The sequence below is a fragment of the Callorhinus ursinus genome, unplaced genomic scaffold, assembly GCF_003265705.2.
Source record: "Callorhinus ursinus isolate GAN/ISIS: 27379988/994484 unplaced genomic scaffold, GSC_fseal_2.0 scaffold119, whole genome shotgun sequence".
Taxonomy (NCBI): domain Eukaryota; kingdom Metazoa; phylum Chordata; class Mammalia; order Carnivora; family Otariidae; genus Callorhinus; species Callorhinus ursinus.
Window position 1 is genome coordinate 976,665 of NW_027397181.1, and position 18,877 is coordinate 995,541.

General features: G+C 41.2%; 1 protein-coding gene across 2 annotated transcripts in view; it reads left to right on the forward strand.

Annotated features, from left to right (window-relative positions):
* Positions 1–18,877, forward strand: part of ALDH1L1 (aldehyde dehydrogenase 1 family member L1) — a 107,898-nt gene that overhangs the window by 36,204 nt on the left and 52,817 nt on the right. For both annotated transcript variants that reach the window (XM_025860284.2, XM_073889873.1), the window contains exons 8-9: positions 332–457; positions 3,842–3,933. In XM_025860284.2, coding sequence (XP_025716069.1) covers positions 332–457; positions 3,842–3,933 — 218 coding nt within the window. The remainder of the gene's footprint in view (positions 1–331; positions 458–3,841; positions 3,934–18,877) is intronic.

The window sequence follows — 18,877 nt, forward strand, 5'->3', positions numbered from 1 at the left end:
GTTTACTTGATTGACTTTCAAAGTTGTGATTAATTATTTTTGTCTAATAAGTAGGCATTTTTATAGAAATAATAAAGTCATTACACTTAAAAAGAAGTGAGAGCTTGGTGGGGGGTGGGTGACTGGGAGATGTGAGCTCTACCATTCCCTCCGTGTCCCTAGGATAGCCAGCATGCCCACTCTGAACATCTCTCTTCGTCATTAATCTTGTGCCTTTCTTGTGGTGAGGGTTGGAAATGAAGTGGGGTGCCCAGCACAGTGCTCTGTGTAAAATTGCTCTTTTCCCTGAGAGGAGGGCAACCTCAGGTGCTGTGAAAACTTCTTTTTGCAGCTGCTGGTGAAGAACATCCAGCTGGAGGATGGCAAGATGATCCCAGCCTCCCACTTCTTCAAGGGATTGGACAGCAATGCCCTTGAGCTGACCGAGGAAGAGCTGGTCATGGCAGAGGCTGTGAGGGTAAGAGACCCCTCAGGGATTCTGTCTGATTGTGCAGGTTGTGCACTGCCCATGTGTTTTTTGACTCATGCTCCCTGGAGTTGGGTGTGTACACCCTCTATGGATTTATGTGCTTACCCCAGGCACAGTGATGGTTCTGTCCTGTCTTGGGGCTTTCTGATGTCCCCTTACTCTCTTCTTCTGTCACTGAAGCACTGGGATTTGGCTGGCTGGGTCTGACTTTCCTAAGGACTCCTTGTCAATGGTGGACAAATGAAGCAAGAATCCCCTGGATAGATGACAAAGGCAGATGCCAAATCCATGACGCTTTGATGAGAATGTGTGCACTGTAACCTTCCAGAAAAGCTCCCTGAGAAGGAGTATCTTGCACTGTGACCAGCATGGGCATCATAGTCAGGCAGACCTGGACTCCAGTCCAGCTGCCCTGCATGATGCCAGAGAGCACTTCCTTCTCTGAGACCCAGTCCCTTCCACCACAAGTCAAATCAGTGGTCACCTCCCAGAGTTGTTCCTCGTCCTTCCTGCTCCCCCCACTCATCTCTCTCTCCTTGGGAGGCATGGTATTGATGGCATTTAGCCTATTGAATGGGAGGCGTTAGATGAATTTTCACTCATTCAGTAATGTACTTAGTGACTTATTTAAGAAATACATATGAGCTCCTATCAAATACCAGGTGCTAAGTCAGACACTAGGAATATGACAATAAGCAATGTCCCTGTTGTCATGAAGTGTCCCTTTCCATGGGGAAGAGAGCCAATGAACAGCCAAACATGAACAAGATAATTTCAGACAAAGAGAAGTGCCATGAGCGAAATAACAGGGTAATGGAAACAAGGTCCTTGGAGGCTGGAGGACGACTTCAGAAGGAATAATCAAGGCAGGCTCCCCTGGGCAGGAGGAGGGGAGGTTTGCCCTAAGAGGTGAATGGAGAGAGTTCTGGGGGAAGGATAGACGTATTGAGTGAAGGTGGGCCAGTTTGCAGCCACAGTGGTGACCATGGGTGTTGATGACAAGTGCAGGGGACAAGACTCAGCAAGGGAGGGACATGAGGAGCTGGTCCTGCTCCAGAGGGCACTGAGCACTTCCTTAGTAGAAAGCTGAACATTCTGAATGTCTATAAAAAAAAAGGAGAAAAAAAAGCCTGTTCATTCAAAAATATTCTTGGAGCCACTGCTCTGGCCCCAGCCCTGTGCCCACTGGGGGTTACTGGACCAGCTGCTGGACAAATTGGCCTTCTGGAGTTTCCAGTTGAGTGGCATTCGGGGTGGGCTAAAGTTGTATGTTAAACCTGAGTCAAAAGCTGCTACAACTGTGTCCTTCATCTGTGCACTGGGAAGAATAAACCCCACGCCCGTGGGTGTTGTGAGTGGTAGAGGAGAGAACACATATGGAGAGGGTCCATTCAGCAGCACCTGTGAGGACCTCAATAAATGTTGGCAGGGAGCCTGGTCATCAAAAGACGCACATATTTGCAGAGTGTGTACCCGTGTCATGTTCTAAACACTTCAGGAATGGTAGTGTGTTTAATTACTGTAATAACTCCATGAAGCAGGTGTTATTATTACCTTCATCTCCCAGCCGAGGACCTGAGGCCCGAGGTGGGATCACAGCAGATGAGCACAGGCCTGGGCTTAGAGCCCAGCTGGTAGGGCTAGAGTCCTGGCCTCCACTGCTGTGCTGCTTGCCACATGGCCTCTGTCATCCTTAGCATTGTTATCATGACACCTATTGGTCACAGTTGGGCTGGCCCTTTCAGAATGCCTGGTCTGGAGGCGACTCCAGGGGAGGGGAGATAGCCAGGGAGGACAGGGCAGTGTGGGGCAGTTGTGGCCCTGGTGTTGATGGAGAGAGCCCAGCCTGGTGGCCCCAGCAGGGGTCAGCTGTGTTCTCCATTCAGCAGACCTCACCAAGTGCATGCCGTGGGCTGGAGTGGGCCGTGGGCAACAAGCCCAGCCAAACACCCTCCTGAGCCAGGGCTGTGCAGAGCACTGCAGGTGGCACAAATGCCACATTTGCTGAGCTCCTCTGTACACCAAATGCTCTTCCTGCCTCAGGCAAGACATCCCCCATAGCCATTATCAACCTCTTGCACAGATGAAGAAATAGGCACTGAGGGGCTGTCTACATCTCCATGGCGTGTCAGGAGCCAAGCTGGGGTCTGAATGAGGCAGTGCGGCTTTGGGGTGCACTGCCTCTGAGAGGTTCCATACGTATCTTATAAGGGCCAGTGCATCTCGTAGGCATCATAGGGTGGTACACCCATATATGGTGTACATGTACACCTGGGTGTACATGTACACCCAGGCCACTTGAGTCTGAAGAGGGTAGCCCTTGCCAACAGAGCAGTCAGTGAAGATTTCAGGGAAGAAGTGACACGGCAGTTGGCCCCAGAGGATGCCCAGGATTTAAACATGAGCTGTGGTTCAGAGAAGGGCATCACTGGTGGGCAAAGACCCAGGCAGAGGCCCAAGAGCAGGCAGTAGTCCAGTGGGGATAGGGAGTGGCTCAGCATGGCTGCTGACAGTCACACTGAGGATGGGAAGGGAAAATCACAACACCCTTCCAAGAATGAAAGAGCCAAGGAGAGGTTGGGTTAAGGGGTGCCAGAGGGCTGGTCCTAACTGGGCCTTCCCACCTCCATCTGGGCCAGTGACCAGCCAGACCTGAAGTTCAGACAGAGTGTGAGGCATCCTCTTCTGTCCTGAGAAGCCCAGCTGGGAACCCAGCCAGAGAACAGCAATCCCATCCTGACCCACTGGATGGTCTTAGAATTCTGGATGGTGTTGGCCACTGGCACTGCCCTTTCCATGCTCATCCATGGGGCTGGCTGGTGGGCACTGCTGCCCTCTGCAGGCCCCAGGACAGAGGGGCATAGAACCAGCTATCTGTGAGAAGACCCAGGCCTCCTGAGCCCCATCAATGTGCCTCATTTTTACCTTGAGAACCACCCCCACACTTTGCTTTCCCTTCCACAATGCAACATACCCAAATACCAGTGTCACTCTGGGGACCTCCCTTGGATGACAGCACCCAGGTAAGGCTGGGTATGAGGTGGGTTTGGGAGTAGCTGGTTCATAGCCATGCCCTGAGCTCTCTATGTCCGGTCTTCCTGCTGCCCCTGAACTGGTATGGGGATCCCAAAGAAGTTGGGGTCAAGGTGAGATGGGCAGTAGGACAATAGCTGAGCTCTTTGGGCTTCTACTTCCCCAAGGAGGCAATTGCTCCATTACCATGAGGCTCCTGAGAGCAGCAGCACCTTGGAGTGGGCAGAAAGCCCAGACTGGCAATAGGTGGTCCGAACACATATCAGGGGCTGCTCTCACCCAGAAGGTGCCTGCTCCCAGCTCCCCTGTGAACCCTTTCTTATTGCATCTGTTTTTTAGAGTGCCTGGAAACGGATTCTCCCCAGTGTCCTAGAGGTGGAAGACTCCACCGATTTCTTCAAGTCAGGGGCTGCATCAGTGGACGTTGTGAGGTAAGGCCAGGAGTGGAGGGGTCCGGTCCCAGGTGTCTGTGGCTGTGTCACAAACCACACTAAAACTGAGTGGCAGGAAACAACCTCCATTTGTTATGTCTGTGGATCATTCAGATCCGGGATCCAGAAAGGACCCATGTGTATAGGCCTTGGGGGATCACCTTGAATGGTGATGGGTCGGTGGACTGGCAGGATCTGGAAGAGCAGGGAAGGGGTATCGTCCTCCAAGGTGGCTTCTCACTGCTGTGTCTGGCCATTGGGCCTGGAGGGTTGGCATCTGCTGAGGTGGCACTGCCAACTAGGAACCTATGTGTTGCAGCCCTAGACTGGCTGCTCTGGGATTTGGTGGCATTGTAGGTGGTGGTTTATAGCTCTGAGCATGCTGGTGCCAGCAAACAAGGCAGATGCAGACCAAGCCTGGAAGGTCACATGGCATCACTGCCACTGACCTGATTGTCCTCCATGGTGACAAGCCTGTCCAGATTCAATGGCAAGAGCTGGGGCACTGAGACCCAGCCCTCAGTGGGAGGAGGATCAAACAATGTGCAGCTCCAACTTAAAACTGCCATAAGCTCCAACATCCCCAATGAAAGCCAAGGTGTATAGGGAAAGGGAATGGGCTGGTAGGGATCACCATAGACTAGGTTACCCATTCTTCAACTTCATATGAATTGTCCTGCTTTCCATTTAACAGTGGTAAGTTCTAATTTGTATAAAGGGAAAGATGTGGGATGTAGTAGAACATCTTTGTTTGCAAGCAACTGTAACTTAGTTCAGTCTGGTTTAAACAAAAAAGAACAAAAAAGTCAAAAGGATCATGATAGCTTTCTTTAGGCATGGCTGATTACTCCAAAGACTCAGATTATGTCATTAACATTGTCACTGTCTGTTGCTTCATTCTGGGGCAGGATTTCTCTTCATAGTGACAAGATGGCTGCCCAGCAGCTCTGTTCTAATTTCTTGTGTTATCAGCATTTCCAGTCAAAAGGTGGTTGGTCTCTGGCAGTTTCCACATGAGTCCTAGGCTTGAATTTGACTGGTTCTGATGGAGTCATGTGCCCCAGTAAGAATCAATTGCTGGCCAGTAGGAGGCATGCTCTGACCTGCCAGAGCTGGGTCACATGCCCACCTCTGGAGCCAAGGGTTGAGGGGACTACATTCAATCCACATCTCTAAAAGAGAGGAGAAAGTTGTTCCCTTGGAAAGTGTCAATGCTGTTCCCAGAAGCAGGGGAAGTGGGTGTTGTGAAGGCAGAAGCAAAGATGTGTACCACACATGGGGAGAGGTTTCTTGTGCTTCAGGAAGATGCAAAGGAAATTCTGTGGAGCTCACTTAAGTAGAGAAAAATTCCTGTGTGAAATGAAGGAAGTGTGTGCTATTGATACAGTGTGCAGAAGAGTGTCAGAAACACTCAACTGAGCTCTGCATTTGGGTTCCTTCAGTAGAGCTGTAGAGTGGGGAGTGCCAATCAGAGGAGTGCACTGATGAGAGAAAGGGATCCAGAGTGAACAAGGATATGTGAAATCTAGTCCCCTGTGAATGCAAAGGAAGACTTACTTGTTTCCAAGAACTTTGGGGGGAAAAAAACAAGGAGGAGGCTAACATTTGTGCTCTGGGGTGAGCCAAGAATGAAGTTGCTGTCTGACCAAATTGAAAAGTCCACCTGAGGCTGAATTGAGTAATGACAAGTCATCCTGATGACAGGCCTCTCTCCTTTATTTTAATGATATTATAATAAAAAGCTTCATGCAAATAGTAGTTTGAAGAAGAGATCCATGCTGTGTACCTGGAGGAGATCCTGGGGAGGATCTGAAAAGGGGTTGATTTAGAAGAGCAAATATGATCATAAGAATTGGGGATATGTATTCTATCAGTTAGTTTTTGCTGTGTAACAAAGCACCTCAAAATATAGTGGCTTAAAACACCACCATTTTTTAAGCTCATGGCTCTGTGAGTCAACAGTTTGGGCTGGGCTCGGTTGATCTGGGCCAGACTGATGTCAGCTGGGCTCACTTAAGTGTTTGTGGTCAGCTCCCAGGTCCGCTGCGGGCTGGTTGGTCTAGGATGCCCCGTTAGAGGGCCAGTGCAGGCTTGTTAATGCGATGGTGAGAGGGTCTTAGGAGGCAGAGGGTCTAAGAAAGCACATCATATCTGCTGCATTTATTGGCCAAAGCAAGTCATGGAGTTGGTCCAGCTTCAAGGAGTAAGGAAATGGACACCACCTTCTAATGGCAGGTGCTCTAAAGGCTGGGACTACAGAAGGGGTGGAGCATTGTAGCCAGTTTTGCAACCTACCACACATATAAAAGTGCTGAAATGGGCCTGTGTGCTTGGAAACCTTGGACACTACAGGTCTCTTATATCTCATTCTGATTTATGTGTGTGGTCAGTATGAAGAATAAAATAAATGTTTGCTTTTTTTTTTTTAATACTGCTCAGAAGAATTTCAGACACCTGAGCAAATGATGTCCTGAGGACAAGCCAGAGCTGCCTAGAGCTTCTGAGCTGAGGTCAATTGGAGGATGCAGATAAAACTGATTCTTTTTTTGTTTTGTGAATACTTAAAAGCATATATCCTTTTGTTTCTATTATGGTAAAAAACATATGAGATCCACCTTCTTAACAAATTTTTAAGTGTACATTCCAGTACTGTTAACTATAAGCACAATGGTGTACAACAGATATCCAGAACTTTTTAATCTTTCATGACTGAAATTTTATACCCATTGAACAGCAACTCCCCGCCCAGCTCCTGGCAACCATCTTTCTACTCTCTGCTTCTGTGAGTTTGATTACTTGATATACATTATATGAGTGGAATCATTTAGTATTTGTTCTTCTTTGACTGGCTTATTTCACAGCATAATCAGGTTTAAGCGTGTTGTAGTATGTGACAGGACTTCCTTCTTTTTTAAGGCTGAATAATATCCTGTTGTATATTTACACCGCATGTTCTTTATTCATCCATTGGTGGACATTTAGGTTGTTTCTGCCTTTGGTTCTTGTGAATAATGAATATGGGAGTGCAGCTATCTCCTGGAGATCCTGATTTCAATTCTTTTGGGTAAATACCCAAAAGTGGGATTGCTGGGTCTTATGGTAGTTCTAATATTTTAAATTATTTATTTATTTAAGTAATCTCTACACCCAATGTGGGGTTCGAACTCACAACCCTGAGATCAAGAGTCATATGCTTCTCTGATTGATCCAGCCAGGTGCCCTTGGTAGTTCTATTTTTAATGTTTTCAGCAATATCAACACTGCTGTCCATAGTGGCAGCATCATTTTACATTCCTACCATTGGTGCACAAGGGTTCCAGTTTCTCTTTTAGCACTTAAGAAAAGACCATCCTCATAGTTGTGAGGTGATATCTCATTGTGGTTTTGACACTCATGTCCCTAATGATTGGTGATATTGAGGATCTTTTCATATACCTGTTGGTCATTTGTATGTATCTTTGGAAAAATGTCTATTTAAGTCTTTTGCCCATTTTTAAATTGGATTATTTGGGGGGTTTTGCTGTTGAATTGTAGGAGTTCCTTATATATTTTGGACATTAACCCCTCAGATATATTGTTTGCAAATATTTTCTCCCTTCCTATAGGTTGCCTTATCACTCTATTGATTGTTTCCTTTGCTGTGCAGAAGATTTTTATTTAATGTAGTTCTACTTGTCTGTTTTTGCTTTTGTTGCCATGATTTTGATATAATATCCAAGAAATCATCACTAAAACCAATTTTATGAAAAATTTCCCTATATTTTCTTCTAGGAGTTTTGTAACTTCAGGTCTTTGATTAAGTCTTTAATCCATTTTGAGTAGATTTTTAAATATGGCATAAAATAAAGGTCCAATTTCATTCTTTTGCAGGTAGATATTCAGTTTCCCAAACACCATTAAAGAAATTTTCCCATTGTATATTAGCAGCACCTTTGCTAAAGATTAGTTACCCATCTATGCAAGAGTTTATCTCTGGACTTTCTATTCTGTTCCATGGGTCTATATGTCTATCTTTATATCAGTACCACACTGCTTTGATTACTGTAGCTTTGTAATGTATTTTGAAATTGGAAAGTAGGATTGTTTTGGCTATTCAGAGTCCTTTGTGGTGCCATATGAATTTTAGAATTGTTTTTTTCTATTTCTATAAAAAATAGGATTTTTTTTAGATTCTTTTTTTATTTAAAAAAATTTTTTAAATTTTATTATGTTATGTTAGTCACCATACAATACATCATTAGTTTTTGATGTGGTGATCCATGATCCATTGTTTTCATATAACACCCAGTAGCTCCATGCAGTATGTGCCCTCCTTAATACCCATCACCGGGCTAACCAATCCCCCACCCCAAACCCTGTTTGTTTCTTAGAGTCCATGATCTCTCATGGTTCATCTCTCCCTCCGATTCCCCCCCTTTCATTTTTCCCTTCCTTCTCCTAATGTCCTCCATGCTATTCCTTATGTTCCACAAATAAGTGAAACCATATGATAATTGACTTTCTCTGTTTGACTTATTTCACTTAGCATAATCTTCTCCAGTCCCATCCATGTTGATGTAAAAGTTGGGTATTCATCCTTTCTGATGGCTGAGTAATATTCCATTGTATATATGCAGAAGATATGAAAAGACCCACTTCCCTGAAGAAGACATACAAATGGCTAACAAACACATGAAAAAAATGTTCATCATCATTAGCCATCAGGGAAATTCAAATCAAAACCACATTGAGATACCACCTTACACCAGTTAGAAGGATTGGGATTTTGATAAATATTTCATTGAATCTGTAACTAACTTTGGATGGTATGATTATTTTAACAATATTCAAATTCATGACCTTGGGATGTCTTTCCATTTATTTGTGTCTTCCTCAATTTCTTTCAGCTGTATTTTATAGTTTTCAGTATATAGGTATTTCATCTCCTTGATTTTTTCCTAAGTATTTTATTCTTTTTGATGTTATATAAATAGGATTATTTTCTTAATTTCCTTTTTATTTTATTTTTATTTTTTTAAAGATTTTATTTATTTATTTGACAGAGAGATAGAGAGCACAAGTAGGCAGAGGGAGAAGCAGGCTCTCCCCTGAGCAGGGAGCCGGATGTGGGGCTCGATCCCAGGACTCCAGGATCATGACCTGAGCCAAAGGCAGCCGCTTAACTTACTGAGCCACCCAGGCCCCGCTTAATTTCCTTTTTAGATATAGAAAAGCAACTGATTCTTATATATTGATTTTGTTTCCTGAAACTTTACCAAATTAGTTTACTAGTTCTAACAGTATTTTTGTGGAATTTGTAGGGCTTTCTACCTAGAAGATCATGCGTTCTACACATAGAGATCATTTTACTTCTTCTTTTCTATTCTGATGACTCTTGTTCTTTTTTTCTTTTTCTTTCTTCCTCCCACCTAATTGACCTGGCTAGGATTTCCATTACTATGTTGAATGAAAGTGGCTAGAATGAGCATCCTTGCCTTTTTTCCAAGGGAAAACTTTCAGTCTTTCACCATTATGATGTTAGCTATGGGCTTTTCACATCTGGGCTTTATAATGTTAAAGTATAAAGTAATTTTCTTCTATTCCTAAGTTTGTTGAGTGTTTTTATTATGAAAAGGTGTTGAATATTGTCAAATGCTTTTCCTGCACCTATTGAGATAATCGTGTGATTTTTATCTTTCATGCTATTAATGTGGTGTATCACATTTATTGATTTGCATGTGTCAAACCATCCTTGCATCCCAGGGATGAATCCTACTTGGTCATGGTGTATGATCCTTAATGTGCTGTTAAGTTTGGTTTCCCAGTTTTTAAAAAAATTTCAGTTTTTTGGAAGAGTTTGAGAGGTATTGGCATTAGTTTTTCCTTAAGTGTTTGGTAGAATTCACCAGGGAAACCATCTGGTCCTGGGCTTTTCTTTATTGGGAAGTTTTTGATTACTGATTCACTCCTTACTCATTATTGGTCTGTTCAGGTTTTCTATTTCTTTTTTTTTAAAGATTTTATTTATTTATGAGAGAGAGAGAATGAGTGGGAGGAGGAGCAGAGGGAGAAGCAGACTCCCTGCAGAGCAGGGAGCCCAACTTGGGACTCAATCCCAGGACCCTGGGATCATGACCTGAGCTGAAGGCAGACACTTAACCAGCTGAGTCACTCAGATGCCCCAGACTTTTCTATTTCTTCATGATTCAGCCTTGTATATTATGTTTCTAGGAATTTATCCATTTCTTCCAGGTTATACAATTTGTTGATATGTAATTATTCATAGTAGTCTCTTATAATCCTTTGTTTGTGTGGTATCATTTATTTTTATTTTTTTTAAAGATTTTATTTATTTATTCATGAGAGACAGAGAGAGAGAGAGAAGCAGAGGGAGAAGCAGGCTTCCAAGGAGCAGGGAGCCCGATGCGGGACTCGATCCCAGGACCCTGGGATCATGACCTGAGCCGAAGGCAGACGCTTAACCATCTGAGCCACCCAGGCGCCCTGTGTGGTATCATTTATAATGTCTTCTCTTTCATTTCTGATTTTATTTGATTCTGCTCTCTTTTTTCCTTAAGTTAGCCCAGCTAAAGATTTGTCAATTTTGTCTATTTTTTCAAAAAACCAGCTCTTAGTTTTGTTGATCATTTCTATTGTCTTGTTGTTATTGTTGTTGTTTTGGTCTCTATTTTATTTATTTCTGCTCTGATCTTTGTTATTTTCTTTCTTCTGCTAACTTTGAGTTTCATCTATTCTTGTTTTTCTAGTTCCTTGAGGTGTAAAGTTTGGTTGTTTCTTTGAGTTCTTTTCCCCTTAATGTTGGCATTTATCACCATAAACTTTCCTCTAAGAACTGTTTTTGCTGTGTCCCATAAGATTTGGTGTGTGTGTTTCCATTTTTGTTTGTTTCAAGACATTTTTTCTCTTTTGATTTATTCTTGGTTATTCAGAGGTCTGTAGTTTAATATCCATATTTTTGTGAATTTTCCAGTCTTCCTTCAGTTATTTCTAGTTTCATACCACTGTGGTCAGAAAAGATACTTGGTATGATTTCAGTCTTTTTAAATTTGTCAACACTTGCTTAGTGACCGAACATGTGATCTGTCCTGGAGAATGTTTCGTATGCTTTTGGGTGAGCTATTCTGCATATGTATGTTAGGTCCATTTGGTCTGTAGTGTTGTTTAAGTCTAATGTTTGCTTAATGGTTTTCTGTCTGGATGCTTCCTGCTTTATTGAAAGTAGGGTATTGAAATCTCCTACAATTTTTGAGATTCTATTTCTTCCTTCAGTTCTATTAATGTTTGCTTCATACATTTGGGTGGTCTGATGTTGAGTTCATATATATTTATAATCATATCTTCTTCGTGAATTGGCCCTTTTATCATTATATAATGTCCCTGTTTTTCTCTTGTGACAGTTTCTGACTTAAAATCTATTTTGTCTAATGTAAGTATAGTCACCTCTGCTCTCCTTTGGTGACCATTTCATAGAATATCTTTTCCATTTTTTCACTTTCAGCCTATGTGTATCCTTAAACATAAAGTGAGTCTCTTCTAGACAGCACATAGTTGTGTTTTGTTTTCCTTTTTATTTTTTTTAATCCGTTCAGCCACTCTATCTTTTGATTGGAGAATTTAATCCATTTTCACTTAAAGTAATTGTTCATAGGAAAGGAGTACTGTTGCCATTTAAAAATTGATTTCTGTCTTATAGCTCTTTTTTCTCTTTTTTTCCTCTCTTGCTATGTTTTATTGACTTTTTTTTTTGTAGTAACATGCTCTGATTTCTTTCTCATTTTCTTTTGTGTCTCTTCCATAAGTATTTTCTTTGGAGTTACCATGGGTTTATATAAAACAATCTACTTTAAGCTGATAACAAATGAAGTTTAATTTTATACAAAAACTCCACAATTTTACCTCTTCTTCTCACACTTTATGTTATTGATGTTATAACTTACATCTTTTTATATTATAGGTCCATTAATATATTTTACAGTTATAGTTTTTTAAAATTATTTTGTCTTTTAATTTCTATACCAGAATTAAAAGTTGTTTGTGTACTGTTACAGTATTACAGTGTTCTATATTTGTCTATATATTTACCTTTACCAGTGAGCTTTATATCTTTATATGCTTTCATGTTGCTCTTTAGCATCTTTTAATTTCAATTTGAAGGACTCCTTTTAGCATTTCTTATAAGAAAGGTGTCTTGGTGATGAACTTCCTCAGCTTTTGTTTTTTTAGGAAAGTAACTCTTCATTTTTAAAGGACAATTTTTATAGCTTCAGTATTCTTAGTTGGCAGCGTTTTTTTCTTTCAGTACTTTTAATATATCATGCCACTCCTTTCTCTTTTGCAGTGTTTTTGCTAGAAATCTACTGATACTCTTATGGAGAATCCATTGTATGAGACGAGTTGCTTATTTATTTCTGCTTTCTAAATTTTCTCTTTGTATTTGACTTTTGACAATTTGATTATAATATCTTGGTGTGGACTTTATTTAGTTCATCCTGTTTGGGAATTATTTGGATTTAAATCTGGTTGTCTGATTCCTTCCCTAGATTTGGGACATTTCTGGCCATTATTCCTTTAAATAAGCTTTCTACTCCTTTCTCTCCTTCTTCTGAAACTCTCATACTGTATGTGTTGGTCCATTGATGGTCTCCCATAAATCCCTTAGTCTTTCTTCTCCCTTTTTAATAATTTTTCTTTTTGCTCCATAGACTTGATCACTTCAAATTACCTGTCTACAGGTTCACTGATTTTTCTTCTGCTTGATTAAGTCTGTTGTTGAACCAACCCCTCTGGTGAATCATTCACTTGATTTATTGCATTCTTCAGCCCCCAAATTTATGCTTTGTTCTTTTTCATATTTTCTATCTCCTTGTTGAAATTCTCATTTTATTCATACATCTTCCTGAGTTTGTTGATCATCTTTGTGATGGTTATTCTGAATGCATTGTCAGGTAATTCATCTCAAACAGAGATATCTCTGTTTCTTCAGGGTCAATTTCTGGACTTTTATTTTGTTTCTTTGATGGGGCAATTTCTTCGTGTTTCTTGTAACTTTGGGTTCATATTTGTGCATTTGAAAAAAATAACCACCCCTCCAAGTCTTTATAGACTGACTTTGTACAGGAAAAGACCTTTGATAATAAGGCTGGCAAAAGATTCTGGAAGCTTCTCAAACCTTTTCTGTGGATATGCCTTCTTTGGACTTGTACATGTAGATTCCTAATTAGAGAAATCTGATGGTTTTTTGTTTTTGTTTTTTTTTTTTAGGAGCTCATAATCTTTTGCTCCCTATGGTGTCCATCTGTCATATCACAAGTACTCTGAAGGAGCATGATGCCTGGCTCTGTTGTTGTTCTCAGCAGCCTCAGTCATCTAGAGTACTTTGGGTCCCATCAGTACCCAAGTCGGGATAGACAGAGACCAGTCCATTGAGTAACCCCACAAAAGTTGGAATATTGAATGCATATTCCATGTTCCACTCTTCTCTTCCCTCTTGAGGGAGAGGGAGAGGCTGCTGAACTATATTTGCTTTTGGCTCCCGTACTATGGATCTTCTGGAGCAGTGGCACATCACCCAAATGCTTTGTTCTCAGTGACTCTCAGGCATCTGGAATATTCCAGTTCCCATCAGTACTCTGAGACTAGTGTGACAAAAGCCAGTCCCTTGGGCAACCCTCCTGAAAGATCAGAACATTGGACATGCAGTCCATTCTTGCCTTTCCCTCCCCTGCAAGAAGCTGAGGGCTTGTAATTTCTTCCCAGTCACATAGTGCTGTGCCAGGGAGCAGAGACCATGGCAAGAGGGTGCCACAAATTTTCCTACTGGCTTCAATGCAGCCAGTTTTACACTTGTCGGAGGGGGTGCAGGAGACTTTTAGCTGTTTCTAGATTTCTCATAAAGGGGATTGGTCCATGTATTGTTGAGTTGGTGTTTCTTTGGGAGGAAGAAGGGTCTGAAGCTTTCTATTCTGCCATCTTATTGATGTTACTCCAAAAACATTAAGAAAGTTGATTCTTCACCTTCTATTCTGCCTCCATCTTTTCCACCCACACTAGTGTCCCCTTGATGGGGACAGAGACCCAGCTCATGAGCCAGACAAAGCTCATTCTCCTGAACTGGCCAAGTTTGGCTTGTGATTCTGGGCTGGAATACTGGGAAATATCCCAATTCAAAATAATAAGAAAAAACAGGAGGAGGGAAAGGGAAGAGAAAGAAGAGATGGAGGAAAAGAAAAAGAATGAAAAGGAGAAATTAATGTAAACTATTCAATTTGCAGACCAAGGAGCTTATGGAACTCTCTGGCCTGCTTCCGAAATACATTGTTAAGAACAGAAGCAAGAAACTTAAGATCATCCCCATTTCTTCTTTGAGCATGGTCTCCAGGCAGGCAGCTTAGGGGATGTCAGAAACCCTGGGCAGATGGCACAATCTAGCTGGACAACTGAAGAAAGTTTAATGAGGGGTCTATACACGAGGGGAGGGGAAGGGAGGACCAACAAAGAATGTCAAGGTACCTTGGGACTCACAAGAGCTGGGAACCTGGGTCTGAAGAGGAAAGAAGAGGAACTGGAACCTGGGGGCTTGGAGCTTTTAGAGAGGACTGCATGATAGGAGCTGTGAACATTGGAATGGAAACACAGCCTTACCAACCTATAAATCAGGAGTGAGGGAGCAAGAGGATAAATACCCCAACCTCTTTCTTCTTATCCTCCAATCTCCTACCAGTATCTCTTGTTGGCCAAATAAAACCAGAAGTCCAAAGGAAAGTGACTTTATAGCATATGCAACTTTAATGTAGTCCACAAAATCCAGCCTCCCAGGACACAAGATAAAGGAGAATGAAAAAGGGGGTTATGGGGAGGTAAAGTGAAAACATACAGCTCACTGAGAGAGCTGGACTGCAATAAGCCTATAAAAAAATACACCTTGGATGTCTTGTGCCCAAGATGGATTAATAAAAGATCCACTACTGGATGATTAATACTACCAAAAACATGTAGAGTAATGACTAGATGCCAACTTCTGTGCAAGGCTTGCTTGTGTCCTCTTGGCTCTGTCCTTGACACTCAGCTATTCAACGCTGCTACATGTGTGTGCTATATAGCAAACTAATCCCTTTTGGGAATACAGTAAAGCTGGGAGGGATGGGAATACACTGGATGGAAAAATCAGGGAGTAAAGACCCTCTGTGAAGCTGGAACTTTGGCCTCTTGAAATCAGATGAAATGTATCCAAAACCAATGTAAGGTCCTCTTTGGAGCTCAGAAAAAACCAAATCCCTGCTAGAAGTGGAGGATGGAGGATGTGGCTCAGAATTTATGTGAATGAGGAGCACAAAATGTGAGGTCATGTATTCACTTGTGTCATTAACAAATATTTATTGAGCACTTACTATTAGTAAGTCACTGCTGGAGTTAGGATTATAGCAGGGGACAAAATAGATATAATTCCTAGACTATAAGTGCTTTGGGGAAGACAAAGTAAATAGACAATTAAAATTACACTTGTCTCCCATCCAAGTACTAACTAGGTCCGACTCTACTTAGCTTCCAAGATCAGATGAAATCAGGTGTGTTCAGGGTGGTATGCACTGCCTGGGTTCTATTCCAGTAACAGATCTTGCATAAGTGCCAAATATCCTGGGGAAGCCATACCTCACTACACTGGTCTTCCCAAGGCCGACCCAGGTCACTGGTGGACAAGCTTCTTTTTTGGGAAGTCCACTCTCCCATTCATGGCTACAGTGTTGGAGTCCCCAGAATGCTTGGAATCTCCCCAAGCCTCCAATGGCACGGTCACCTGTGATTTGGCTCTGGAAGCCACGAGGAAGCAGCCTGGTGGCCAGCCTGGCAAAGCCAATACCGGGCCCCAATCCTGGGTGGCCACCCCCAGCCACCAGACTTCAGGAGGTGCTAAACTCATTAAAACTCCTTCCCTCCCCTCCCTGTAGACTAGGCAGGATGCAGCAAGAAGCAGTTGGATTCTTTTATATCAAAACAGCAAAACACCCAAAAGGAAGTTCAGAGAACCCCACTCTTACTATCCACATGCAAGCCTTCCTGACACCCTGTAACCATGTGCCTTGCACCAAGTGGAAAATATACTCCAAGCAGCCAGTATGTATGTATGCATGTATGTATAAATAAATAAATAATAAATAAATAAATAAATAAAATTACATTTGTTATTATATGAATTGCCACATTTACTCACCACACAAAGTAGTAGAGAACTATTTTTTAATAAACTTTTTATTTTATAATAGATTAAGATTTCTAAAAACCTTGTGAAGATAGTACAGAGCATTCCCATATACTCCACATTCAGTCATCTTATTATTAACATCCTACATTAGTATGGTACATTTGCCACAATCAGTAATCCAATATTGCTACATTATTGTTAATTAAAATTGATCTACTTTATTCAGATTTTCTTATTTTTCTGTGTAGTGTCCCTTTTCTGTCCCAGTACCTTTGGGATACCACATTACACTTAGTCATTAGGTCTCTTCTAAACTATGATAGTTTCTCAGACTTGCTTTGATTTTGTTGATGTTAACATTTTTTAGGAGTACTTGTCAGGTATTTTGTAGTCTGTCTATTGGTTGGGATTTATTTGATGTTTTCCTTCATAATTAGAATGGGGTTATGGGTTTGGGGAAGTACAGAGATAAAGTCTCATCACATCATATCAAAGGAGCATGCTGTCAACATGACATATCACTGTTGATGTTGACCTTGATCACCTGAGTGAGGTCATATTTGTCAGGTTTCTCCAGTGTGAAGTGTCTCTTCCCTTCCTCCCTCCCTCCATTCCCATACTGTATTCTTTGGAAGGAAGTCATTCTGTGCAGCCCACACTCCTGTGTTACGCTTTACCTCCTGAGAACAGAGTGTCTACCTACAATGATTTGAAATTCTTCTGCATGGACAGTTGTCTTTTTTCCTCCTATTTATTCATTCAATCATTTATTTTTATCATATAGAGTCATGGATATTTATCTTATACTTTGGATTAAATCCAATAGTAATTTATTGGTTTTGTTGCTCAGATTGTTTAAGCTTTGTCTACTGGAAAAAAAAAAAACACAGCTCTTTCAGTGAGACTTTGTACACCTTTGATGTGCCACCATCCTTTTATAAGCTCTTCCTTACTTTGTGGCACTACAAGATGTTCTTGTGCAGTCCCTGCCACAGCCCTAAAATCAGGGATTTCTCCTAGGATCCTTGCTTCCTTTTATTGGAAAATGGTATTAGAAACCAAGATGTGGGTGCTAGGTGTGCTCATTTCTACTTGCGTTTCATTGCTTCTTAGCCCAGCTGACAGAGCAGAAAATATATCTATAGTCTGTCTATTTATCTATCTATCTATCTGTCTACCATCTATCATCTATCTATCTATCATCTATCTATCCATCCATGATCTATCATCTACCTATACTCATGTGTGTATATATATATACACACACACACACACACACATATATATATATATCTCCCCCCCATCTATAGTATATCTGTGTCTATAAGCATGAGTGTGTCAGGGGTCTCCAAGACAAAGCAAGAAATGTAAACAAATTTCCTCAATTTTTGTTTTTCTGAGGAAGTATTTATTTTTCTTTCACTTTTGAATAATAATTTTGCTGGATACAGAATTCTGTGTTGACTTCTTTCATTACTTTAGATAGTTCACTCTCTTCTTACTTGCATGGTTTCTGAAGAGAAGTCCAATGTAATTATCATCCTTGTTCTATAAGACATTTTTCCCTCTGATTTCTTACAAGATTTTCTCTTTATCTTTGATTTCCTGTGGTTTGAATATGATATGTTTATGCAGGGTTTTTAAAAAATACTACTTAGTGTTCTTTGAGCCTCCTGTATCTGTGGTTTAGTGTCTGTCTTTAATTTTGGAAAATTCACAGCCATTATTACTTCAAATATTTCTTCTATTTCTTTCTCTCTTTTCCTTCCATTATTACAATTATATTTATGTTATTCCTTTATTAATTTTCCCACAGTTCTTGAATATTCTGTTCCTTTTCATTCCTTTTTCTTTTTACATTTCAGTTTTGGAAGTTCCTATTGACCTATCTTCAAACTTACTGACTCTTTTCTTCCTTGTATTCAGTCTACTGATCAACCTCTTAAGGCATTCCTCATTTGTTACTGGGCTTTTTATTTCTAGCATTTCCTTTTAATTCTTTCTTACAGTTTCTATCTCTCTGCTTATATTACTACTCCTTTCTTGCATGTTGTCCACTTTTCCCATCAGAGCCCTTATCATATTGGTTTTAAATTCCCCAGTATGATAATTCCAAAATATCTGCCATATCTGAGTCTGGGTCTGATGTTTGCTTGGTCCCTTTCTGACTGCTGTTTTTAGCTTTCAGTATGTCTTATAATTTTTTGTTGAAAGCTGGACATAATGTATTGCATAATGGGAACTAGAGTAGATAGGCTTTTAATGTGAGGTTTTATGTTTATCTGGTTAGGGGTTAGGCTGTATTATAGCTGTAGGTGTCAAAGAATAAAACTTCTAGAGTCTTTGCTTTTGTGTCCTCTGTTGTCTTTGGATTTTCCTAGAGACTAACTAAAAAGAATCTGAGGTCTCCAATTCTTTTAACTGTAATCACCTATTATTGTACAGGAGCCCTATTGATTTAGTGTTAAGGAATGGGAGGAGGGGAAGCATTCAATAGTTCTATGATTAGGACTCAGTCTTTTAGTGAGCCTGTACCCTGGGCTATGACCTTCACAAGTGTCTTTCAGTCCCTTCTCCACTTTGGTGTTGTGGGCAAGGTAGAGGGGGCCAGAGTTGGTTATTTCCCCTCCCTCAGGTTGGCTAACCTCTAATTAAATAGTTTCTCTTGAGGACAGACCTTGTTTTTTTATTTTTTTTAAAAGATTTTATTTATTTATTTGAGAGAGAGTGAGAGAGAGCACGAGA